Source organism: Centrocercus urophasianus, unplaced genomic scaffold (genome assembly GCF_019232065.1).
Source record: "Centrocercus urophasianus isolate 14NV4802_14NV808 unplaced genomic scaffold, USGS_Curo_1.0 seq_15, whole genome shotgun sequence".
Taxonomy (NCBI): Eukaryota; Metazoa; Chordata; class Aves; order Galliformes; family Phasianidae; genus Centrocercus; species Centrocercus urophasianus.
The window spans coordinates 36275091-36301295 of NW_024884697.1; the positions used below are offsets into that span (position 1 = coordinate 36275091).

General features: G+C 41.2%; 1 protein-coding gene across 1 annotated transcript in view; it reads left to right on the forward strand.

Moving 5' to 3' along the window:
- Nucleotides 1-374: 374 nt before the first annotated feature.
- The window catches only part of ZDHHC17 (zinc finger DHHC-type palmitoyltransferase 17), a 64176-nt gene continuing 38345 nt past the window's right edge, over nucleotides 375-26205 (forward strand). The window contains exons 1-3 of the mRNA XM_042815715.1: nucleotides 375-462; nucleotides 17255-17358; nucleotides 25159-25281. Coding sequence (XP_042671649.1) covers nucleotides 400-462; nucleotides 17255-17358; nucleotides 25159-25281 — 290 coding nt within the window. The 5' untranslated portion in view covers nucleotides 375-399. The remainder of the gene's footprint in view (nucleotides 463-17254; nucleotides 17359-25158; nucleotides 25282-26205) is intronic.

A 26205-nucleotide genomic window follows, 5' to 3' on the forward strand; every position in this document is an offset into this window, starting at 1 on the left:
GGCAGCCTGTGCGGCAAAGCAGGAGCCTGGTGGGAGTGAGATGTGAGAAGCACCGCATGGAATGGCTGTCATGAGCACCACACACTCATACTATGGCCATTGAAACAGCAGAAGAATATTTGTTTCAAAAAATGAAAAAAAAAAAACCCAAAACTAAACACATAAAGAAAACGCCACAGGCTGGCCCCGACGCCTGACGCCGAGCAGAAGCCCACAGGGCGCAGCCGAGGCCTGCGGGCTCAGGCCGCGCTCCGGCCCCGCACGCCCCCGCAGCGCAGCGCGGCGCAGCGCACCCTGCCTTCGCGCGGCCCCGCCTCTTTCCCTCAGCCGCCGCCGGGGGCGCGAGGGGCCGCGCGCGCGCAGTACCCGGCATGCAGCGGGCGGGCGGCTCGCACCAAGATGGCGGCGCCGCTGGACGAGTATGAGAAAGAAGCGGGCTGCGTCCCCATCCTGCATCCCGAGGTGAGGCCGGGCCCGCCGGACGTGGCGGCGAGGTGCGGGCTCGGGGCGCAGAGTGAGCGGCGCTCGGCGCCGCGGGTAGACGAGGCGGGCGGGCCGGCCGAGCGGGGCGCGAGAGGTGCGCGAGGTGCGCCGCCGCCCCCCGCTCCCGGCCCGGGTGTGCGCGGCGGGGCGGGATGGGGCGGGCCGGGTGGAGGAGGGCGCGGATGTCCCTGTGCGTGTGGTGGAGAGCGAGGCGCGCGGCGGGTCCTGCGCGGAACCGGGCCGAGGAGGGGGGCGAGGCCCGGCCGCCCCCGGCCCGCTGCGACCGAGCCGCCTCTCCTCGGCGGCGCCGCCCCGCGCAGCCCGCCCGGCCCCGCCGGCCCGAGGGAAACGCTCCGGGGGCGGAACGGGCGCTTCCTCTGGCTCCTCGGCTCTGCCTGCGCGCCGCTCTGCTCCCATCCAGCCGCCGGTGCGTGAGTTTATATAGGAGCCGGCCTCGTTCAGTGCCCGGTGTGTCGGCCGGGCGGTGGGAGGAGTGCTGACAGGTAACGTGCAGAGGTCGTTTCGTGTCGTGTTTTTCTTCTCCTTTGTGCCACCCGCCTTTGTCAGCGGCACCTATGTTTTCTTGAGGACTGCTGTGATTGTTTTAAAGGGTGTTTTGAACGGTTTCTAAAGCCTTATATGTGAGCTTCTTACCTGATAGTCCCTACCATCCTCAGCCTAATTTTTCAGCCTACAAACAAGAGGAGTGCATATGCTTGCCTCCACTTTCTGCTAAACAGATGGCAATCTTTTTTTTGTAAACAACATCTTAAAGGCACTTCTAGTTTCCTTGATGACTGAAGGGGCTCCGTAGGCATCTGTATATGGTTGTATATTCTCTGCCTCTCCAAACTGTGCATACTTAAGACTTTGAAATACAGCAGTCTATTTGAAGATTGATGCATGCACTCCTAACGTGGCTGGATGGTTTCTTAAAATTTATTTTGAGTGATGTGCAAAGACTGGTGCTGTGTGTTTCTGTAGAGTAGCAGGAGAAATACTCTCTTTTCGTGTTTTTCAGAAGTGAGAGAAGTTGACAGTAACCATCCAAACTGATGTCTTTATTTGAAAGAAGATGTTCTGAACTTGTTGAAAGCTTAGAGGGGAGGATGAAAGCTATAAAATGGAGTAACAAACACATAGCGTGTTAGAAAGCCTCATTGTTTTTAAGACTGAAAATTAGTATTCAGTAAATTAACTTTGAGTAAGGGCTGCAGAGTGAAGAAGTATCTTAATGTAAACTGATGGAAAATTCTGGGTGAGGTGATCTGGTAGAATGTGATGTTTATATACTGAAGGAATATGTTTATGATAGATGAGGAAGGAAGTTAATCTAACATATTGTATACCACAGCACCAGCCCTGATTTGTTAATGTGCAATAAATACCACTAGTCTAGAGTTTTTATAGATGGGTCTGGCTGGAAATGCTGAGCATCTGACTATACTGACTGCATATCTGACTATCTGACAGCACTGAAGGGGAGTGTTTGCATAGATTTCAGTGGGTGTTCCCTTAGCCTTAAAATTCCTTTATGCAGATTAACTCTCAAAGAGGAGGATGCTTTCAATGTTGGTGGTGATGGTTGTTTAAAGTGTTTCTGTTTGATTAATTTTATTAGAAACTTGAGGATTCTGTCCCATCACAGGGCTGTATTGTTGCAGACCTGTTCAGTGAACAATGTAGTGCCATCTGTGTTTTTTCTTCTGAAGTTCAGATGCCTTTGTACTCAATGACTTCCACTTTTTAAGGAAATAGCACCATATCCTTATGTAAGTGGTGACGTTGGAGCACATAATCTGTTCTTACGTTTGTATACACAGAAAACGATGCTTTTTATAGGACTGTCATAACCTTTCCCACTTTCTCATATTTCATGCTAGTGTTAATCTCAGCGTCATGCATCGTTTTCAGATATCTTTTTGTGCTTTCAAATTTCCCTTTTTTTTTTTTTTTTTTTTTGGTTTTTTTTTTTTGCTTAATTTGTACTACTTTCTAAGTTTAAGGGGCTTTTCTGAAGAGTAAAGTATTTTTATGCAAATAGTTTTGCATTTTCCTGTGAGGTGTTTTTGGACACTGTCTGCGAGTGATGTAGGAAAGGTGGTCTTAGAAATACAAATTACTTAAATACTCAAGTGCTGAAAGATGTATTTATTTGTGAAAGGAACAGCAGAAAGTGACTCCAATAATTTTTTGTTAAGAAGGGGTAAAAACCACTCTGAAAGTGTGACTGCTGGTGATGGGATCTCTTTTTACATGGATGTGGTGTTTTTTTTAGGGGAGGTGATGTGGGTGTTGGAATGGGGAGGGTATCTTGTTGACTGTGTATAGGAGCTGTTGAATCATGGCCTGAACCTCTGATTGATCACCTGAGGTGAGCACTGAGTCAGCTGCCGGAGCACAGGTGAAGGCGATTCAGCTGTGTGACTGGAAGGAGTGGAGCCTGGCTGCCCCCCTCCTAGACCCCATTGAAGGGCTGACTGCCACAGAGGAAGGATCCCTTCCTGGAGATTGCTCCCTTTGGGATTTTCTTGGGAGCCCAGGACACAGTGAGCATTTTCATTTATTTTCGATTATCCTTTTCCACTGCAATGATGTTTCTAGCTATACGATCTCAAGATACCAGCCTAACCACACCATTGCATTTTTGTTGATTATACACTATCATTGTGAGTCTCCCTCCTTCACTAGAAAGGCGGCCTGATTTTTATCAGGAAAACTTGTTTCAATGGACGTTCTTTTTTTTTTATTATTATTTTTATTTTTTTTTAATAATCAAAGTTCAGATCAGTGTTGCTGTGTGGAATCATGGAATTGTTTTAGGTGGAAGAGACCTTTAAAGGCTGTCTAATCCTACTCCCTTGCAATGAAGACAGATCCCTACAGCTAGGTCAGGTTGCTCAGAGCCCCATCCAGTCTGACCTTGAGTGTCCCCAGGGATGGGGCTTCCACCACCTCTCTGGGCAGCCTGTTCCAGTGCCCCACCACCCTCACTGTAAATGACTTTTTCCTTACATCCAACCTAAAACTGCCTGGTTCCTCTTGTCCTATTATCACAGACCTTGCTAGATTCTACTCTTCTGCTAACATAGTTATAAAACTAATAATGCAATAAAGCATATAAACATCTTTTTTTTTTCACAAAGTATGATAATTAATATTCACTTTGCATTGTATGAGCATTACATGATCCTATAGCAATAATAAATGGATGGAGTTGGCTGGCTAACCATAGCTTCTCAGAAGTGGTTGAATAGAGGGAAGTGTTCCTGAAAGTCTTATGGGAGCAAATCTACTAAACTTAGGACATTTTTATGAATAATTTGGGAGGAATTACAAAATTATCACTAATGCAACTTGCAGATGAACAGGGCGGGTAGATATTAGGCAGTGAGGACAAAACAATGACACAAACCCATCTAGAACCCATGTTCAAGCAAAGTCCATCTTTGTGCAGCCATGTTCTAAATCACATTGAAGGTGAGGGGTGTGGGCACGGGGCTGTCAGGTGGTGCTGTAACCAGGTGGATGTAGATATGAACAAGCAGTGCAGTGTGTTCTGTGGTTAGTTTTAAAGGTGGTTTACTGATTAGGAACAAGGTGTTTTTTGGCTAAGTGTGTAATAATGCAATGAAGTGCTGCACTGAAGATTTGGTTTTAATGTTGTGTTACGGTGGAAGTGTTGGAAAAACTGTGCATGCTATTAGAAATAGTGAGAAGTGACTTCTGTGCAGCACGCTTAGTGAGATGCAGTGTTTAGTGTATACTTAATAAGATCAAGTGGCTGGAAAATGAAAACAGATGGGATCAAACTGAAAGGCACAAGTAGTAAACAGTGAGGGTGAGTGACAAAGAAAGAAAGGAAACAGTGCCTTATCCATCTCTCGATGCTTTCAGATCAAGTTTGCATGTCTTTCTGGAGACTAGATGCAGTCTGTGAATTTGGTACATGAATAACTGGTGTTTCAGATCCGTGGCTACAAAGGAGCTGTACCACTATGGGCTGGCTCTGGTTCTCTGAGTGAAATGTCACTGCTTTCATACCCATGCATCCTTCAGCGTGGTCCTGGGCTGTGAGAGCTCTTCTCTAGGAGATGGGATGTGTGTGCAGAGCACCCTGGACAGCACATACATGGTTGGAGCAGGCCCTGCTGTTTTGCCTGCACCTTTCAGTGTTCACCTTACATATGGCTGTCACAGTGGCAAGCAGCTCAGCTTCCAGCTGTGCCTGTAGCTGTAGTATGGGAATGGTTGTGCTGTTTGTACTGAACGATTGTAGTAGTCCTTCTGACCTTAAATTCCTTGGAACTTCTGATGGTTCTTGGATCCCTGATTGGTTCTGTAGTAGGTAATGGTAGGCTTAAAATAAAGGAACTATGAGGGAATATTTAGGAACTGGCTTTTGTTTTTACCATTCCTTCTCTTTGTTTGCAAAATATTCTTAGTGTGCGAGCTGATGCTGCCTGAACTGCCAAAGGTATTTCAGCTGTCCAGGGCTGTACCTGTTGTCAGCTGATGGAGAGGAAGCTCTGCTTTGTTACTGCTATGTCAGGTGCTTTGCAGCTCTGTTTGTGCTGGATGTCTGTGAGAGAAGTGGAAGCTGTCAAGTATTGCCAAATTCCTTTGGCACTGGGAAAGTCTTGACTGTGAATTTAGATTATTTGTTGTTTAATCTGAAGTCAGAGGCAAATCTTCCTGCGAAGTTGAAAGAAAATTATAAGAGTTGTGTGTTCTGGTAGATATTATCCCAGTTGGAAGTATGTTATGTTTAGTTTAGTTTTTGGTTTTTTGTTTTGTTTCTGTCCCTGTGGTACGTAACAAGGTAGGAAGTCAGAAGCATGGAGGTGGGTAAACCTACTGCAGCTAACTTTGGCTCTCCTTTTTTCCATCTTAGGAAATAGATGATTTTCACAGTCCGAGTCTATTTGCAGTGAGATTTGGTTAATGTCATTGAGGCTGTGCTGGGGTGCTCGTTGTTCTTGCTTGTCCTGTAAATGAGTGGAAATTACTCCTTAATTTAGTCAGGGACTCTCTGGGAGCTAAACATCTATTTGTGATCTTATTCAGACCAGTTATTATTTATTGTGTTATTTTTGGGAAGAAAATGGAACCATGAAGTCTCAGGCAAGTTAGCATGCTTAATATTGAAAGTAATCCTGTCTTATTTAATGTATCACAGTTGGCTCATAGGCTGTGAGGCCTGAGGGGACTGAAAATCTAATCTGACCTTCTAACACAACCATTGAAAGGTTTTCTTCAAGGAAAAAATTCTTTTTATAACCAGGATACTGCTGCTACTGTGAAGAAGAAAATAAACACAATTTTACAGTAACAGTTATTCCTGTATAGCTGGGCAAATTGCCCCTAAATTTAATTATTCTGTTAAATACTTCAACCTGCCTTTAGAATGAATTAAATTTATTTCAGATCACTTGGTCTTGAGTTATATCTGTCCAAACACAGATCTGTCTGTATGTAGTTACTACTTGCATGATTATCAGATCCCGAATTGCAGTTACGGTCTGCAGTCATACTGAATCTCCTGAGTATCTTAAGATTAGAGTGTTTTTTCCTCCTTCTTTAACAGTTTTCATAGTGTTGTTCTTAGAACAGTCTGGTAGTGGACTCTGGAGCAGCAGTGGGTTTGAGAACAGAGCACTTTCCTGGCATTTGCATGGGGCCAGGTGCAGCTGTAAAACATCTTCATGTTCTTGCTCGGTATGTATAGGCCATTGTAGCAGTCTTGTTGGAAGCTTGTGCAGGTGATTTCTGACTGATTTGTTATCAGTTCTTTTGCTCACCATCAAAACTTGCCTGTAAGTTGTTTGTTCCAGGGTTGTAGAGAAACATGAAGAAGAATGGGATCAAAATACAAATTGTAAAATGCTTAGTGCCATTTAAGTGTTTTCACATTGGCGTTCCATGGAAGGTTTAAAAATATGTATGAGCTGTTGACCAGCCTTCTTTTGGCCCACACAGTTAAGGACAGTCTGTATAGTACTCAAAAAGTGAGCAGTAAATCTCATTGATCTAGCTTTGAATATGTATGCAACATTTTTGTGTTGACTCCATTTGTCTTTGTGTGTTGTACACACTCTTAGTCTCTCTGATTACATGTAATTCTTGTCTTTCAACAGCATGTATTTCACTGTGTCTGTGTACCCTTCTGCTCAGGAAATCAGTGGGGCATAAAAATTTGGGAGAGGGTAACACTAGGGTAAACTTCACAGAAGTTTAGTTTAAGGGAATAAGGTGGAAAACGCTTAAAAGGTTTGTTGGTTGCTTAAAAACTAGCTAACATTGTTATTGATGCTGCCATGTTTAGATGTCAGTGTTTGCTCTATCCTGTGCTGCTTTTTAAAGATGATATGAAATAAGAATTCAACTTCTATAGCATCCCTGTAGTTGAGCAAGACTCTAGAATTTGTTAGAAAGGAGACTGCTCAAAAAACTTGTCATGTTAGAGGGGGAGTCTGTCTGAACCATACCCCCAGGCCTGCTATGTGATATAACATTAGATTACAATTTGTCTCGTACAATCTTGAGATCTAGTAATTCCTTCCTATGCTCCTAAGATGCCTGAACAGATGTCTCTGTTCAGGAGGGAGGTACCAAGACTGGAGAGCAGTGAGAGGCTGCGGTCAGCTCGGAGGGCTGCTCGGGTCACATCCAGGGGAAGATGACTCAAAGGGGGACAGTGGAAAGGGAGAGAGGTCAGCAAAGCGTGCCTTGAAAGCCCCTATTGCTGTACTGTGCTTAAGCTGATCTAAAGCGCAGAGTGATGCACACGCAGTCCCTCGTTCTTCCTCTTGCAGTGTGTGGTCAGTAGGTGAGCTGGGGCACTGATTGCTTTATGGGTGTGTGGTCTGGTCCGACTGTGCTGTAGGGAGAGGGAGGGGTGATGGAGAATGGGTGGCCAGGACCATGAGTGAGCACACCCCATCTGGTGGCAGGGCAATTTTAGCTGGACTTAAGTCAAGCTTGCCTTTAAACAATTCTGGCTGCATTCCTCTGTGTCTTTGACTTATCATAGAGTGAGCTAGTTCTGGGAAGTAAATTCAGAGAGGTTTAAATCCATACAGTTTAAACCGAAAATCATGAAAAACAATGTGAGTTCACTAGTCCTGTTTATTGTAGAATCATAGAATGGCCTGGGTTGAAAAGGACCACGATGATCTCAGTTCCAACTTCCCTGCTATGTGCAAGGTCACCAACCAGCAGACCAGGCTGCCCAGAGCCACATCCAGCCTGGCCTTGAACGCCTCCAGGGATGGGGCATCCACAGCCTCCTTGGGCAACCTGTTCCAGTGCATCACCATCCTCCGTGTGAAAAACTTCCTCCTAATATCTAACCTGAATCTTCCCTGCCTCAGTTTAAAACCATTCCCCCTTGTTCTATCACTATCCACTCTCGTAAACAGCTGTTCCCCTTCCCGTTTATATGCTCCCTTCAAGTACTGGAAGGGTGAGATGTGCTTCAGTACTGATAGAAGAACGAAGGAAGAGTGGTGTGACCAATTTGGAAAGTGAGGAGTTAGTGAGACTGCCCACACACAGCAGCACCCCGCAGATTTGTTGAACTGTTACATACCTGACCTCTGGCTACCTACCAGACTGCAGGTACCTTTCCTGTGCTTCTTGCTTCAAGCAGGTGAATTGGCCTGTGCTTGTTGTAAATGGGAATGAGAAGTTATGCAGCCATAGGTCTGAAGGTCTTTTTGCTGAGTGAGGATTGGCCATTTGAAGTTTTCCGTGAGGGCTTACTGCATGTTGTACTAATGGTTTTTTTTTGTTGTTGTTTTCTGGTATGTGCTAAAGAGAAAAGAGGAGGTTCACAGCTGGGCAGATGGCTGGTTCTGTAATGCTCGCTTGCCAGTTTGGTAATCCTTGATTTATTTTTTTCCCTGTTTCTCAGAGATGAGTTAGTTACAGACTCACTAAGTGGCATCACTTACATTTGATGTCTGTGCCTTGGCAGCCTGTTGAATAAGACAGAGCTTTCAGTATGCTTTTTTTTTTTTTTTAAAAAAAAAAAATGATTTTTTTATGATGTAATGGTAGGAGAGTTTAATAAAGAATCAGAATCATAGAATGGTTTGGGTTGGAAGGGCCTGTTATGATCACTAGTTCCAATCCCGTGCTATAGGCAGGGACACCTCCCTCTAGACCAGGTTGCTCACAGCCCTATTCAGCCTAGCCTTGAATGCTTCCAGGGAGGGGCATCCACAACCTCTGTAGGCAGTCTGTTCCAGTGTCTCGCCACCCTCACAGTAAAGAATTTATTCCTGATATCTAGGCCAAAAGAGTCTAAAGAATCTTCTGATTGCTCCTTTCGGGGAATTTTGAAGGGTTGTTTTTCTCTAAGTCGTTGAGTGTCAGGATTCAGCTGCATATGTGCTTAAGTGCATTTATGAAATTTGAACTTGGAGAGTAAAAAAGGAGAATTTTTTGTTGGTTTTAAGTTACTCTCACAATAGCTAAATACTAGCGCTGGGTCTCTGGGGTGTGTTTGATGTATGTTGTGAGGCCTGCAAACTCTCATGCTCTTGAGACCTGGATATGTTGAAATTACTTGGAAAAATATAATTTCATTTCTGTTAAAATGTTCTGGTGGTGGATGAGAATACAAAGCAAAACTTTTTGAAAGGAAAGCCAAGGAAGATGGAGGCATGTTTTAGTAGAAACTGCTAAGTAAGGCAGCAGCTGTATGGACTTACCTTGCTAGGAGGAGGAAAGGAGTTAGAACTGGTAATATCAGTGGACTTTGAGCTGTGAGTATCTGTAGTTATTGCGGTCTTTAAGGCAATTACGTGACTTGATACACAAAACAAAGAAATTGGTAGCTCAGGAAATCCTTATTCTTTTCAACATCTTATTGCCATGTATTTATGAGAATCTTTGGTTATTGATATGAAGTCCTGTAAGTGCATAAATGTAGCAGGGATCCAGAGAGGAGCTTCGAAGAGTCAAGTTTGAGATGAAGATTTCAGCATGCATCTGGTTGTGGCCCAACCTCCTGTGGCACCACTGCTTCTGGTGGTTATTGCTACTGAAAGGCTTCACTATTTCTCACTGCTAAGAAAAAATGTTTAGAGTAGAGTATGTAGTCAATTTAACATTTCCTAGCACTCAGCAGTTATATTTTGCCTGGGTTTATTCACTTTCCTAGCATATACACTGGATTTTTTTATTCTGATTGAACAGCCTTCTCTCCAGCACACTTCTGTTGCTGGGTTTAACTGGTGGTGGGACAGTTTCATGCTGAATACTTTATTAGAGAAGCTGCTACTGCTGAATGGCAAAGACATTTTGTTTTCATAACTTAAAATGACAGAAAACTCATTTATTTGTAATACGCTCACCTATAGAAGGACTGAGGAAATAGAAAAGCGTACAACTAGAAAATACCACAGAATGTGGGATATTTGTGCTGTTCAGATAGCTCCTTACACCTGTAAGTAATGTAGCAAAGCACTTCAACTCACACTTCTCTTAGTAAGTAATAATTTGTACGTACCCACAATTGGAGCTGGTTATTGGTATGGGGTACCTAAGAATTTCTGTACTGTCAATAAACCTGTTGTATGGGAACTGTTGAGTCACGGCCTGAAGCACTGCTTGGTCACCTGAGGCAAGGACTGGGTCAGCTGTGAGAGCGCAGGGGAAGGCAAATCCTAGACCCTATTGAAGGGCTGACTACCACTGGGGGAGGAGCTGTTTCTGGAGATCCCTCTTTCCTTCGTGAGCCTGAATCTTTGAATATGGGTTAGCATTCCCTGTTTCTTTCTGTTTCTCCACAATATTCTTTCCAACTGTAACGCCTGTGTTTACTGTTTTTGAGAACTTAAAGGCATTTGAATGGGTAATAGTGTGATTAAGTATATTTTAAATGATATTACTGTAAGTTTTTAATCATTTTAACTATTTCAAATGCTAGTAAACCTGTCTGTCTTCATGCTTTCTGATGACACAACCTGTGCAAATGGGAGGCGTTCTGATTAGCCTCTGTGTGAAGCTGATGTGGACAAAAAGGTAATCATCTTCAATTCAGAAGCACCTGTAAGTAAATGAGGAGGAAGCGGCTGGCTGGTGATGGACAATTGCTTTATGCAAACAAGACTGAGCTGTTGCCAGCTGTGCCTTCAGTCCCCAGATCTCTGACCTCTGTGCAGTGGTTGGATTAAAGGCTCTGTCTGAGCGGCTCTGGCTCCTTGTTACGTAAAAGCAGAGGTTTGCATTGGACTGTGTGGGGTTATTCACTCGCACGATGGCTGGCTGTTGTAGGTGGAACTCTGCAGCAGCTTCACTCTTCTGCAGCTGCACAACTTCGTTGTGTTTGAGATGAGGCTTTGCTCAGTTTATCTCCCCTTTTAAAGAAAGCGCCATCTTCAACTGTAACTTGCTTTCCAAATACAATCAGAATGTTGTTTTAGCCTCAGGATGTTTTTCCATTGTGTGTTAATTCTGTAATTACCTTCTCTGGGGATTTCCATAAGTTATCTCGCTTTCTGTGGGCATGCCAAGGATCCATGCAAATGGGGCAAATTTAAGAAACCATGAAACAGACTTAACAAGATGCTGTCAAATGTGAAAAGTAACAGGAAACGGTGACGGAATTGGCATTGAGTGGAGAACTTTTGTCAAATCACATGAATTTTGTGTAATTTAATGCTGTTTTGAAGGGCAGTGAGAATCCCAAGGTACACTGTGCGTGTCCAAGTAAAAGATGGCTTTTTTCTAAGGTGTTACTTGGCTAGTTAAGGTTCACGTGAAAGTGGCATTGAACATCCTCTCGTGGGCAATGCAGACTGGTTTGGATGAGAGTTTTCTGGCACGTATTATCTGAATGGAAGGCGTGTGCACACATCACCCCAGCTCAGCAATCAAACAGCTCATAGTTGTGTCCTGCAGCAGATGAACCCGTACAGCCCTGCAGGCTATTCTTGTCTGGGTCTTCATGTGCATGAATGTAAGAAAGATGAGGCTCCTGTTTGATGGCAGTCAGCAGTTAGGTTAGCTGTACACCTGCAGTGCTAGCACTGTTTCTGGAGAAGAAGAGACTGTGCTGATGTGATTCTGCCTGAAATCAAGGCACCGTGACTTCAGTCCCTGTTTCTGTGACTGGCAGCATTAGCTGAAGGGGCAGGGAAAGGAAAGTGTCACCTGTGTCTAGAAAAGAGACTTGCAGTAAAAGTCTTATATCAGCAACATGATCTTTTTTAGTACTGTTATTAATTGATTTGATTTGATTCTTTTGTATTTTTCTGTTAATGTGTGAGGGGCTGGCTAAGGGGCATGTGTTAAGACACCACTGTGAGTCTGTATGTGTTACATGCAGTCAGTTTCAATCTATTGGTCTTCACAGATTCCTGCACTTAACAGTGGGAGGAGCATTGCTGTGAAGAAACTTTCCCAGTGCATTCTAACGAATGGAGAACATAGAAGTTGAATATATAATGTGGGTGAAGGAATTCATTAGTATTAACTCCTAATGGTCTGTATTAAATATAGTAAACACACACAAGAGTTGGTTCATTATTTAGCTACCCTGATTGCCTGGCTGCTGTCTGTGATTTTATCAAGATTTTTTCAATTGCAGCCACATACAACATGTGTATATATAAAATATATCTGACTGCCTAAATGTTATGGTTTTTTTTCTCTTTTCAATTTAAAAACACAGGAAATAGCACACAGTATTTTATTGCTGGTAATGCTTCCATTTCTATGTTTTTATTTTGGACCTTGTTAGTATTTTCTTTCCAAGCGTCTGTTAATTAACTTGGTTCCCATTCAGAATTTGACTGGCTGACTTCGATCATTATATCTCTTCCTTGCAGCAATATTGCATAATGTTAAAGGAAAAGCAGCCCTAGCCATCTGCTGATGCCTACCATAGCCATATGCAGCAACTATAAGCAGCAGTGTTTTTCTCCCTTCCTTATGTCCAAACAGGCACACTGACCTATTCGTATCCTCCTGCTAAATATAATTGAGAATTAGGAGACAAATCAGAACAATTCCATCTTTGTCATCTTATTTTTTCACACATAATTTTTTTTCCCCTGCAATTACTGTTTTTGGAATTATCTTTAAACTTATGTCACGTTTGTTTTTTTTAATTGGAAGAGATTAAGATTCAAGTACTGAGGGGAAATTGGCATAGCTGGAGCCCTTGGTGATGAAAAGTGAGCAGGAATGCTGGTAATGCTTGCATTTGGGAGTCATCCTCCCTCACCTCCTCCTTCCCTTCTAGCCATGTTTTCCATATTTTGCTCTATTTTCTGTTTCCCCAGCTTATTGCTCCTGTTTTCCAGAGGAGATTCCCTTTTCTCTCACACCCTGTTTTTTCTCTGCGTTATTCTTTCCTCACCCTTCATTGCTTATGTATCTGTGCATGCAGTCTGCACAGTTTGTGACTAATGAGTAATGACAAGCTAACCACAGATGCATGCGAGTCATTAGGGTGCTGTCAGAGGACACTCATTGAAGTGGGAAGCTCGTCTCAAATAAGTGCCCCTTAGAAGTAATGAGGGAACTAAGTTCAATTATAAAACAGAAATCTGTTTCTCTTGCATCCTTCCCAGCCGATCAACTCGTTCTTAGATGCAGCATCGTTCTGTTCATCCTGTCAGCCCAGTGTCCTTCAGTATTTCAGGCTTGTGTAAGGTCTCTGATTGCTTTGTCAGATACAGAGTGGCAGCTGCCAGTTGTGCTCTTGGTGCCTTCTCTTTCCTTGTTTCTAACCCACCAGTGGCTGTGGATCTTGTATCTACAGCAAAAAAGGAATCAGCATGCTGCCCTAGGAGAAGAATCAAACAAGGAACAGCAGAATCGAGTCTGTTTTCCTCTCATAATGGCACTGGCTGATTGTGGCAGTGATGTGATGGACCCAGGCTGGCTGAGTTGGGCTCAGGGAGTGCATGGCCAAGAGCACCAGGGAGGCTGGATGGAGCGTTGATCTTTCTCTTCTAGAAGTGCTGTCCTTCTCCTTTGGCTCCAGTCTCTCAAGTCCAGCCCTTGGAACTGGCTGCTTAAAACAGGGTGCAGTAGAGATGTAGCATTTGCAGCCTGCTTATCTGGAGGCAGTAAAGTCAGGCCTCGTCTCTAATACCTCGCATTTAGCTTTCCTGGCATTCAGGCTGTGTACAGTGGGAGATGGGAAACCTGTTGACAGTAGATAGCAAAATAAATATAAAACAAAATTTCAGTCATGTTTTCATCAGTTAGTTAGCTGATAGTGGTTTTTAAATGGATATTAATACAGTTAATGATGTTTCTTGAAATAACTGTATATTACTGTTACATATTATTTTACTCTCAGTCTGTCATGCTTAGAAATGATTAAAAAAACATTCTCACTGCAAAACAAACAAACAGCTGTAGTGTTTGCAAGGATTTTATCTGTTTTTGTTTGTGAAGGGAAATGACAGTGAAAGGGATAAAACAAAATGTTCTATGACGTGCATAATGTAAACAGGGCATCATTTTTCACTTGCTTTAATGGTTTTTCCCGTTCCTTTAAAAGTGTGTAACTATATCAGAGGGGGATTTCTAATCAGAGCTTTCTCTTCCAACAAGTCAAAGGAAATAATCTGTATTTTTATGCGTTTTAATCTTCTTTTGACCTCCAAAAATAGATGTCTGAATACCAGGACTTACGATTTCTTCTATTGTAGAGTGACTGGTGTTGGGAAATTCATCTCTGGTATACCACCACTGTAATCAGTCTTACCAGGGATGAGCAGGACATAGCACATCTTTATTTGAAATTGGGTTTTATTTTTGCCCTCCCTGATCCATTTATATATTGTCCTTATGAAAGCAGAGGTAGCGTGGTTGAGTTCTGTTGGTCAGAGGTTGGAATATCACAAGTCAGGAAATCTGAGGTGATTAAATACAACAGCTTATAGTTTCCTGAGAAGTTAGTGTTCAGTCTAATGACGCACTGGAACAGGCTGCCCAAGGAGGCTGTGGATCCCCATCCCTGGAGGCATTCAAGGCTGGGCTGGATGTGGCTCTGGGCAGCCTGGTCTGCTGGTTGGCGGCCCTGCACACAGCAGGGGGGTTGAAATACGATCATTGTGGTCCTTTTCAACCTGGGCTGTTCTATGATTCTGTGATTTTAATGAGTAAGCAGAGACGTACAGAAACCAAACTGTTCACTGAAATGGCTGAGGCTGGTAGTGAGTGCTAAAGCAAAAGGTGGAAGTCCAAGGGAAGCTGTGTTCAGTAGACTGAGGCAGTCCGTGTTCATGGGTTTTGGGCTCACCTGTTGAAAACAGTGCAGAAGGAGATACTGAAGATTAAATTTCCAATGGTAACGACAGTGTCCTTAACATTTTAAATGCCTAGTAGACCTAGTAGGTAAGTAGGAGTAGAGGCTAATAGATATAATTTTTCACTTTATTTTTGATATGACATTATTAATAATTAATATTCAGGCTTTTGCTATGTGTTTATAAACCTTTTTGTGAAAGCATTAGTATCATAAGGCTGTGGTTTCATGGTCACTTGGGGCTGACACAGTCACCACTTTTAAATGAGCAGCTCTCTTGTCTGGTGTGGGCTCAGGGGATGGGAAGCCTGATTTGTGTGCTCAAAGTGCTCGGGAAAATGCAGCTGAAGAGAAATAGGAAACACCTAGTAAACTCACAAATGTCTGAACATAAGTTTCTCAGTTTGCTTTTAATACCTGCTGCATAACAAGATGGCAGACTTATTTTTTTTTTTTTTTCCCCCTTTTCAATATCTGTGGAAGGCTAAGAAATGTGCACGTGCTGTAGCGGGCCTGCTTTGCAGGGGGATTAGAACTCGTTCTCTAGAGGTCCCTTCCAGTCCCTATAATTCTGTAATTCTATGAAATGTGTCTCATCAGGGTATTCCAGGACAGCAGATTTCCTTTGTTCTGGCCTCTGCCTGTTAGATTTTTCCTTTAGATTTTAAAGATCTGAGAGTTGTTGTTCGAAAAATACTGGTGTGATTTTATAGTGTAACAGGAGAACAGAGTTGGTACAAATCCTGTTTTTTCTAATATGAGGAGAAAGAAAAAATTGCATGGCACATAATAATGAATTTAGTATGCTATTATGTTTTGCTTTCATTGTAATATCTTCTGTTTGGTGCTTTTTGCAGCTTTATTTCAGAAGCACGCTGGCTTATCTAGTAGCTGGAGTGGAGTGGGTTTGGTTAAGCTGTTGCTGCCTTAAAATGAAGCAGGGCTTTTGGGTAGTAAGAGAGTTGGTTGTGACTTGCAGTTTGGATGGCAGCAGATGCCTTGTTACAGTTTTAGGTTTTATCCTGTAGAGATGGCAACAGAGCAGCCTTCCTGCTGGGCTGGCAATGCTTAAGTGGTTAATCTAGTTAATTTTCAGGCTTAGAAAAACAATGAGAAGATTGAGCACCACGGAAAACATTGCTGTCGTGTATAGATGTTCTCTGGTTGTTTGAGTACTGAGGAAAACTAAAGAAAATCTTTCTAAAAAGGATTTACTAAAAAACAAAAGTCTATGAACAGGAATAAATCTGTTTTGGTAATTGCATATAGAGGTCATTTGTTCTTGAGATGATACTCCTGATGCAGTCAGTGGGTGCAGTAAGGAGATGCTAATGCTTCATTTTCCAGAAGTAAGTGCAGAGATGAGAGAGTGTATGTAGTAGCAGAGCTGCTCATCTTGATAGCAGCATGTCCCCAGGGCTGATATATCTTCAGTCACTTAGATTAGCTGGAGAATGTTTGTTTTCAAGAAGTTTGTGGAGATTTGAGACTGCAGATCTTTCTGTTAAGTTTAGGTGTGTTGTAGCATGATTGTCTTGGCTCAGGACAGCTTTATTTGTAAATAGAAATCTGTCTCGTGTGAAGAAAAAGTCAATTACCAACTTTAATAACCTTTCAAAAGGCATTTCAAAGTGTCTCCGTGTAAATACATTAAATAAACAATTTCTGCTCATGTAAATACTTGTGAAGAGAAACTGAATAAAAGTACAGGTATAAGAAGGAAATAACATTTTATTAAAATCAGTTCAAATACATTTTTTGAACTTTCAGGGAGCTTACTACTCTATCTGAATGCCTTACTGTCCCAGTTCTCCTATTTTATGCAGCTGTGCTGAACTGAACAATTGTTACCCAGCGCTACCAATTTATGTGTTACTTGTAAGATACAGAAAACTGTAAACTGTATAAAATCCACTCTATTTCAGCTTGCTGATTTGTCTGAATTTCTACATGCGTTCAGCTTTTAAGGAAAAATGTAATGTTGCTACTTGAGTGATTTGTCAGTGCAGTATTTTAATGTAAATTCCACCAAGGGAAACGTTAAGGGTTGAAGTGTTTCCATTCATCAAAATAATTAAGCAAACAGGGAATGCTATGTGACAAGGAACTTCATACTGATGCCATCTATTTCTGTGCTGAGGAGCCCTGGCAAAGTATTAAATTCCATTCTTTATGTTTTGCATCAAAAAGGGACCTGTTGATGAAATGTGCACGAATGACCTCTGAAGCTGGGACTTGAGCTGAAGAATCAGTGAAGTATCAGCAGATTCTAGGCACTATTATTAACTGTTTAGTTAGTATTTAGCTTACAGGAGATACTTGACTGCAATTCGGTGTCAGTTACAAAATGAAGAAATTTGAGTAGTCATCTCCCAGATTCTGGTAGATTTACAGCATGTATAGGGTACTACTCGCTTATATTTCATTTTTTTTTTTTAAATGATCTTTTAGCTGTGCTGATTTTGGTGTCCTAACAACACATTTCTTTTCTAGGAAATAAAGCCTCAAAGCCATTACAACCATGGATACAGTGAATCTCTTGGACGAAAAAGCCACATTGATGATTACAGCACTTGGGACATTGTCAAAGCCACACAGTAAGCTTATTTTTGAGCTTTAGATTTGTCTTTCTGTGTTAGTTGAATAGTATTTTTTAACGTGAAGGCAGTTCAAGGCTGACTGCATTTGTGTATATAGTAATGCAAGATCTTGTAAATGAACTGTATTGTTTAAGATCTGTAAGCACTGTGTGAAGCACTGGCGTTAACTGTAAATACAGGTGGTTGCTGGGAGGATTGTTGGAAAAGAAAGCAATTTTTTCATGTTTGTGCTGGAGTTTTTCTCTAACTGACGATTAAAAGGTAGGTGGGCAACATGTTGATAAGCAGACATGAGGATTTCCTTCATTTCTTGGCATCATTTGTAGGTTCAGATATGTTACGTACAGATGAATTCTGTTTCTTATTTGGCAGTTTCAACACTGCTATGAAACTGAGTTATTGTTAAGAGAAAGGACTATAAGAACAAATGGAGAGAAAATCTAACTTACAATTATTTTCTTATACAGATTTGTCTTCTGTAAAGTCCTGTAATAGTTCTTATTTGCAAGACATTCTGAAGAATTGTCATTGAGCTACCTTCCAACTTTCCATTATTTACTGTTCAGAAACTACCAACATCACTTCCATCTATCTTCTTCAGTTAGCTGAAAACATGATAGTTTTACAAAAAGAAGTCTTACATTATTTTGAATGCCTGCATGATAATATATATTGCCAAGCTACTTGCCTCTTATGTATATTTTTATATACATTTCCATTTATTTCCTAAAAATTATTTTTAATTAGTACATTTGCAGCTCATTTCCTGACTTATGCCACATTTAGGTGTAGGAGATGTGTGCTTTCCTTCACTTTCTGAATGGATGGGAATTTTTAACTTCCTGATATAAACGTTGACTGAACCTACGATTGTAACTCTAAAGATTTAAATAGTAATACTAACCTGTAATCCTATTAGCAGGGGATTCCTTGAAATGAAACCATTGGTATAACATGAAACAAGGTGCTTCTTAAAGACATGGGACTGTGACAGCAGAAGTGATAATTTTGCAAGTTACTTTCTTCTGTTTTTCTGAGCTCATTATATGCTTGAAAACCCAAAACACATTTGTTAGTTATCCATTAAATTTAGGTTGATCTGTGCTTACAGCTAATGGATTTTAATTCTTTTCTGGTCTCTTCTAACATACAACTGATAGGCCTGTTAATTGTTATCCTCCTTCACAGTACTGGTGTGATGAGGTTGGTGAGATGTCTATATATGCAGACTGGGGGATGAAGCACTGGTGAGCCACTCTCACCAAGTAGAACATGAGTCAGCAGTGAGCCCAGGCAGCCAGGAATACCAGCCATGACCTGGGATGCATCAAGCACAGCATCACCAGCAGACCAACAGAAGTGACTGTCCTGTTCTTCACTGCACTGGTGTGCGCTCATCTGGAGTACTGTGTGCAGTTTTGGGAGACTGAGAGAGCCTCCAAAGGAGGGATGCAAAGATGAAGAGTTTAGAGGGGAGGATGTATCAAGAGCAGCTGAAGTTCCTTGGTTTGTATAGCCCCGAGTAGAGGAGACTGGAGGAAGAACTCGTTGCAGCTTATAGCTTTTCAGAAGGGGAGCAGAGGGGCAGCACTGATCTATCTGAACTCTCTCTGGTGGTGGTGATGGGACCTGAGGGGGTGGCATGGAGCTGCATCTGGGGAGGGTCAGGTTGGGTGTTACTTAAAGGTTCTCACTAGAGGGTAGTCGGGTACTAGAACAGGCTGCCCAGGGTGGTGGTCATGGTGCTGAGCTTGCCAGAGTTCAAGAAGCATCTGGACAATGAATTCAGTTGTGGTCTGATTTTTTTCAGGTGGTCTTGTGTTGTACCAGGAGTTGGACTTGATGATCCTTATGGGTCGCCTCCAATTCAGTGTATTCTACTATTCTATGTTCTCTTACCTGCAAGAGAGGATTCTGTTTGCCATCATAGCTCAGGGATAGGTGGCTGTCAGCATGGGTGTATGATCAAGTTATGTTAGTAGTATTCCAAGGAAACAATCGGACTAGAGGGAAACCTCACCTCTACTTTGTCTTCACTGGGTTAAGTTTTTACAGCAGTTTGAAAGCCCTGTTACATAAAATGTGGGAAACTCTGAAGTTTAAGACAGAAAATAAGCTTACCAAGTATTGTAAGGCTTGGAATAACATAAAGCTGCTACTACATTAACTCAGTGATAACTTATGAGCAACAACCAAGTCTTTAGAAATACGGTGTCCGCATTAGTATCGAAAGTGAAGTTTCACTTGATGAGCAGCTATTGGGAAGAGGTGCAGCACTGATATTGAAATGAACAGTCTAGTAACTTTAGTAGAAATATAACCTCTCTCACTTGAATGAAAATAGATGACCTTTTCTTCTAGCGCTTGTCCTCAAAACTCATTGTTCATTTTGATTAAAATAAGTGGCTTAGTTTACTTTTCAGTTCATTGCTAATGTGAGTTAGATGCCACAAAAAGCTTTGCTAAAAAGTAAAAATACAAAAGAATGCTTATCTGTCTTCTAGACCTTCTCTAACTAAATCAGTAAGTTCAAGGAAAAGGTAGCAAAACAGAATAGGATTTATTTTCATTCGTCTAACTTCTGGTGGTGGTTTGCTGGCTTTTTTGTGTTTTTTTTTCTTTGTTTTCATTTCAGTGTTTTACATTGAATGCATATCATTCAATGCAAGTTGGCAGCACATTTTTTTTTTTTTTTTCCCTTTCAGAACATTTTCAACCTCCCCTAGAAGAATGTTATGATTTTCATAGCATGATAACATTGAATGATAGCTGGGGTGCTTACTGTTAGTGGAAGAATTTCAATTGCTCTCAGGACTGATTGGATAGCTAATTATAATACAGTTGCATGTCTTGCTCTTTCTTTTTAAAACAAAATAAAAACCCACAATGCTTCAAAAGACAAATATGTCATCCGAAATACTTGACATTTAAAGTAAGGCCGTTGAAACTGTAGGGTTCTTGACAGATGGAAAGTGCATTTCAGTGTAGAGTATAACTGTTGGCTCTCAAGTTTGTGATAATCCATGGAGAAAGCAGTCACAACTTCTGAGTAGCTAGTCAGTTATTTAACTTACTGTCAGTCGTTGTTCATGCTGTTTTTCATGTACTGCACTATTAAAAGTTTCTGCTGTGAAATCAGCTGTTTGTTATTGTACAAAATTGAAATGAGAAACAGCTCCTTAAACTACAAAGTTGATTAAAAAAATGAATGAAAATGTTTTAGTTTCTCTGTATTCTATATATGCTGTTTGTAAAATTTGACTTTAAAATGTTGACTTTCTTGACTCTTAACTACAGAGAAATAAAAGTGTTAGTAAAATGATGCATTCAGCAGGTGAAAATGAAAGCCAAGGAACCACCTCTGAGACAATTTAATCCAGCTATGCTGGAAGTGTGTTAAATAATATTCTGAACATTAATGTTAAACATTAACGATATTAAGAACTACTTTCCTGGGTTCTACAAGATGGATTCCTTGTTCCCCAAGTATGATTTTCCTATTGCAAGATTAACTTAGTTTTAGCACTGAGATCATTCAAAATGTGATTTGTGTGCGTTGTGAAATAGTGTGGTGCAATGCTTGCAGAATCTGTGCTGAAGCTTCCTGGGGAAAAAAGAAAGTTGGATATATTTAAGAACATTCACAGTATACTTAAGAAAGAAAAAAAAATCCTCCAGAATAATGGAAATTGGTGAGGGTTGGCCAATGTTACAAATATCACTGTTATTTTCAACCATTCAGAGGACAGGATGGGCAGACTTTGACAGAGGCATGCACGCGCTTTACCTGCTTGTTGTTTTAGCCTGTGGATTTTTTTTTTATGTGTATATACCCATACCATTTTCAGCAATATAATCAAAGCTCAAATGGAAGGGTGTGAATTTCCTGTTCTGTAAACCAATTACCAATATAACTACAACTACCTACCCTCTCTGAGACTTCGGAATGCATGCAACAACTGAATTTCTCATTTGTCAACATCATTGTTTGTGGTTCATTAAGCAGCTCTTGAGTTTGCTAAGGAGCAGCTTTGCTGTTGAAAACAAAGCTGTCTTTCTGTTTCACATATTCCTATATTGTTTGTGCGTTAATAACTGCCATCATTCATGGAACGAGACTTGAAAAGATTAAGGGGAAAAAATGATCGTTTCGTTACTGATTGCATTTCCAGCTAAAATAGCTTTGATTGAATTTGCAAAGATAGCAAGATGAGGGAGTAAACTCTTGGCTTGGCATAGTGATGTGTTCTCTGAAAAGAGATTCCTTGCTAGTATTGTGTACTTTGTGTTGATCTTATGGCAAAGCTGGCAGTGTCTGTTTCTAAAACTGTGCTTGCCGACAAAAATGGATTCCATATTTAAAATGGAAAGGGATTCTACAATACTATTTTTGAAATGAGTTTCTAATTGAATTTAGATATCTTTGACTCATGAAAAATGAGATATTACATTAGTTACTGCTGACATTAGACTGTAATAACGAAATGAGTTTATGCAATGTTATTCTTGCTCTAGAAGAGCTAGTCAAATTTTTCCCAAGAACAAGACGAGCTTAGTAATATACCTTCATAATTACACTCCATTGATATTTACAAATATCATCCTCTAGAATTCACCCAAGCGCAGAATTTGTTATATTGATGTACAGACCTCTTGTGAGATTTGAATTTTTTTCCTCCTTCCTGTTTCTTGAAAGGAATTGCCAGAACAGGTTGTTCAGAGAGATTGGGGATGCCCCATTGCTGCAAGTGTTTAAGGCCGGGTTGGGTGGGGCCGTGGGCAACCTGGTCTGGTTGTTGATGTAATGGCTGGCAACCCCACCTGTGGAAGGGAGGTTGGGACTTTATGATCCTTGAGATCCTTTCCAACTCGAGCCATTCTGTACTCCTTTATAGCTACATTGGGAGTGTGGTGAGTATAATGTGCATTTTGTAATCTAACAGTGTGTCATGAACTTTTGCAGAAGATAGTGCCAGGTCAACTGCAGCAAACTGATGAAAGAAGACTAGCTGTTGTGTAAGAGAGGGGTGCTGTGCTTCTAGGGCAGAGCTCAAGAAGCCAGAACTGCATCAAATTCACTGTTTTCTTGTGGAGAGCATGCTTTTTCAAGGAACAGGAATGAATTGCTGTAAATTCCTGATCTTTTCTGCCTGGTGATTTTTGTATGTTTAGAACCTTACGACCTCTTGTGACAATAAATTATAGAGTTACTAAATCACTCCTCACATTAAATCTTTTATAATCAGTTACAACCTCTGAACGTTGTAAAATGTCAGTGTGAGATAAGCAGCTCTGGGAAATTCCTAAAGCATGTTGAAGACTATTTCCTGTTACAAGTACTTAGTGAGCTAACCAGGAAAGGTGCATTCCTACATGTGCTGTTTGAGAATAGAGAAGGCCTTACGGGAGATACGAAGGTAGTTGGCTGTCTTGGCCACACTGATCGTGAAATAGTTGAGCTCAAAGTTTTTGATGTAATGAGAAAAGAAATCAGTTGAGTTGCCACCCATTTTAAGAGAGCAAGCTTGAAACTGGTTGAGGAGTTAGCTGTAGGTGTGCCTTGGGAATCACGCCCAGTGGGTTTGCAGGTCTCTTAGAGGATTGCTTTTCAAGAAACACCTTTTAAAAGCCCAGCGGTTTGCAATCCCACTCTGCCACAAATGAAGCAAGTGGGGTAAAAGACTGGTTTGACTGAATGGGGAACTCTTAGAACAAGGGCAGCGGAAGAAAATATGTATCTGGAAGCAAGGTCTTGCTTCACAGGGGCAGTACAGTGCTGCAGTTTACCTCTTCTGGGAGAAAACAAAAGAAGCCAGAGCTCAACTTGTCAGTATAATGTCAGACAGTGAAAAAAGGCAAGGTCTGAGGAAAACATTGGACTGATTCTGGATGGTCACCTAGGAAGTAAGGATGAGTAAAAGGCAGAGGCATTTAATGCATTGTTTTTTTTTTTAGGTTTTTTTTGTACTTCAGTATTTAACATCAATGACTTGGGATGCCTGGTCCTCTGTGCTGGAAGACCATGGGAGAGAAACAACTTTTCAGCTGCAAGGGACCATCAGTTGAATGTTCGTGGGATCTGATGAGATTCACCCCATAGTATTGAAGGAGTTAGTGATGTTTTATAGCTGGATCCCTCTCAATGATTTACTGCACCTCTTTGTAGGCTGGGGAGGTTCCCACTGACTGGAAGTGTTCCCTTCCAACTGCCCTATTCAATTCTATATACTGCCCTTACGACCAGAATTAGCTATCTTGCTTTCAGAAGCTCTGCTATCACCCCTCTTGCTGTTTTTTCACTAATCTTCATTTTTGGCTGATTTGCCTGTGGTTACCATAAACCTTTTTCAGTGGTGTTTTTGACTGCATGAACATCCAGGAATTGTATCTTAACCCATTTGAGCAATGACTTGTCAGGTCCCATTTTTTATCTGGACTTGAACTTCAAAGATTGGCCAGACTAAGAACCTTCTTGATTTTCTTGGCACGTGTCTGAGTATGTGTTCTAACTGATTGCATACTTCTGAGTCTTCATAAACCACGCTGTCCTTCTGTGCACCTCCTTCTCCCCCCACCTGATTGAAAACAAAGATTTATTGTCCAAATTATTCATGGCGTAGCTGCTTTTCTGCTAGGTCTGAGGAATCAAACTGTATCTGGTTGCAATTAGTGTGTGTGGCAGGCAGTGATCTTTGTCCTGTTCCTTGGCAAAGCTTTCGAAAGATTAGAGAAATGACAGTAGTATCTTGTTTTTTATGATTTCCAGTGTAAGTTTCCCTGAGAAGTTGAGAACAGCATGCTTTAGTAGGTTCTGTCTAGTACTTCTTTTTAATACTTCTTTTTTAATACTGTCCAGCTGTGGGCTTGGAAAGTGTTACTGGCTTTGACTTGAGTCAATTGAAATGTCACTGTGGCATTAATGTCTGGGTTGAAGATCCATTCAACTGTATTAAAGAAAAAGTAAGAATGGTAATTACCCTAAGAAAAAAAGTCTAAACAATAGTTAAACTGGCTGATTTAAGTAGAGCAAAGAGGCCTTCTGTTGTCTGTGTCATCTCTAAAAAGGAAAATGTAGAAGCAGCGTAAGGAAAATGTACTTAAATTCCAGCTTTGAGAGGATGTTAAACTTCTGCTTCAGCAGAAGTCAGATATTGCAAGGAAAGAAAGGTTTGGACTTGATTCCAGGTTTTGCTTTTGACTTGGGAAATCCCTGTGGGTTGTACAAACATTCCAGTGTAGTCTCTACAAGCCTTACTACATTGCTTTTATTGCCACTACGAACAGGACAAATATTTAATATTAGAGTTAGGTGCTCTTTGTTTGTTATCTAAGAAGACAAAATGGTAAATGTCTGAAATATGTTTGTTATGCTTATAGCTGATCTGATGATCTTGTTATCTGCTGTACTGATTTTTTTGGAAGATATTTTCATATTGGTTGGTCTAATTATTGAGGCCTTCCAGAGATGGAAAGGAAGGAAAACGGGCCTGTGAGAAACAAATACAGGAGAGTTCCTGGGAGGAGTTTTATTTTACCCTTCTTACTGATGTGTATTTCACCGTGTTCTGCTCTATAGCTTCCTGTGGAGAGAAGTCCTTCGTGAAGTCTTGAGTTGGTTCATGTAACTTCTACAAGTGGAAAGCTGTTGCTGCAACAGATCTGTGTTCACTTAGAAACTGAATATTTCTGCTTCAATTCCATTTTGTTGAAGATAGAGTATCATAATCGTTATGGTGTTTGTCTAATTCATTTTTTTCCCAAGATAACAGCTTTGAAAATAATATTTTCTTCTTCAAGGTATGGAATATATGAACGATGTAGAGAGTTGGTGGAAGCAGGTTATGATGTGCGACAACCAGATAAAGAAAATGTGACACTTCTCCACTGGGCTGCAATCAACAACAGGATAGATCTGGTGAAGTATGTACTATATATAAGGATTTATATAAACTAATTACATTCTTTAAAATGCTGATTTTATTTTTTTTTTAAAGACCATTAGGTGCAGTGGCTACTTCCAATAAACGTGTTGTCTAGTAAGCTTGGTATCACATAGGTGATGTTTAGGTCTAAGTGACCCTCTCTTGCAATAGCAGATCTCAGTGCCCATCTTACTAGCTGTGGACTATTTTAGGTCATCCCGACGAAGGAGTTTAGCAGTTTGTATGTGGAGAGTGCAAACCTGGAATTAGGCTTCCCTTGTTTCTTTGTGTTCTTCTGTTGCAAAACTAGGGGTTCAGCCTAGGTAGGTGTGAAGTCCATGGATGCTTTGTAATGAAAACTATGGAACCCTTTTTTATTTCTACAGGATCAGGGAAGAGTGTTCCATAAGTGTCAGACATCTATAATGTACTTCTGTTTAAATGACTGCACTGATTTTTTTTGTTTGTTTTTGACTCAATGTTATGAGAAGGCGAAATTAGCCGTATACCTCTACAGTTACCTAGTGACTGACATCAGATGCTGCCTTTAATATTCTCCAGACAAGGATCTGTCTTCTGCTTTTCCTCTTTCTGCCAATAGCAACTGCATGCACTTTAATTCTGCAGCTACTGAATCCAAGCATAGGCAGTTGTCAAGTGCTTGGCCAAGACTTAGTGATTCTAATGCGGAAATCACTGGAAGTATTTTCTTCCTAAGCCAACCTATCATAAGATCTGCTTGCTTTGAATGTAAGTAGTTTGCTTAAATAAGACTTGCACACCTGGCATGGATTTCTGAATGACTCAAGGAGAGTCGAATCATTTAGTTTCTCCTTTCAATAACATTCTCACCAAGCACAAAATTGGGAGATTTACCTAGGCAAGATCAAGTTATTTGATTAGTTTTGCAAAAAGCTCACCA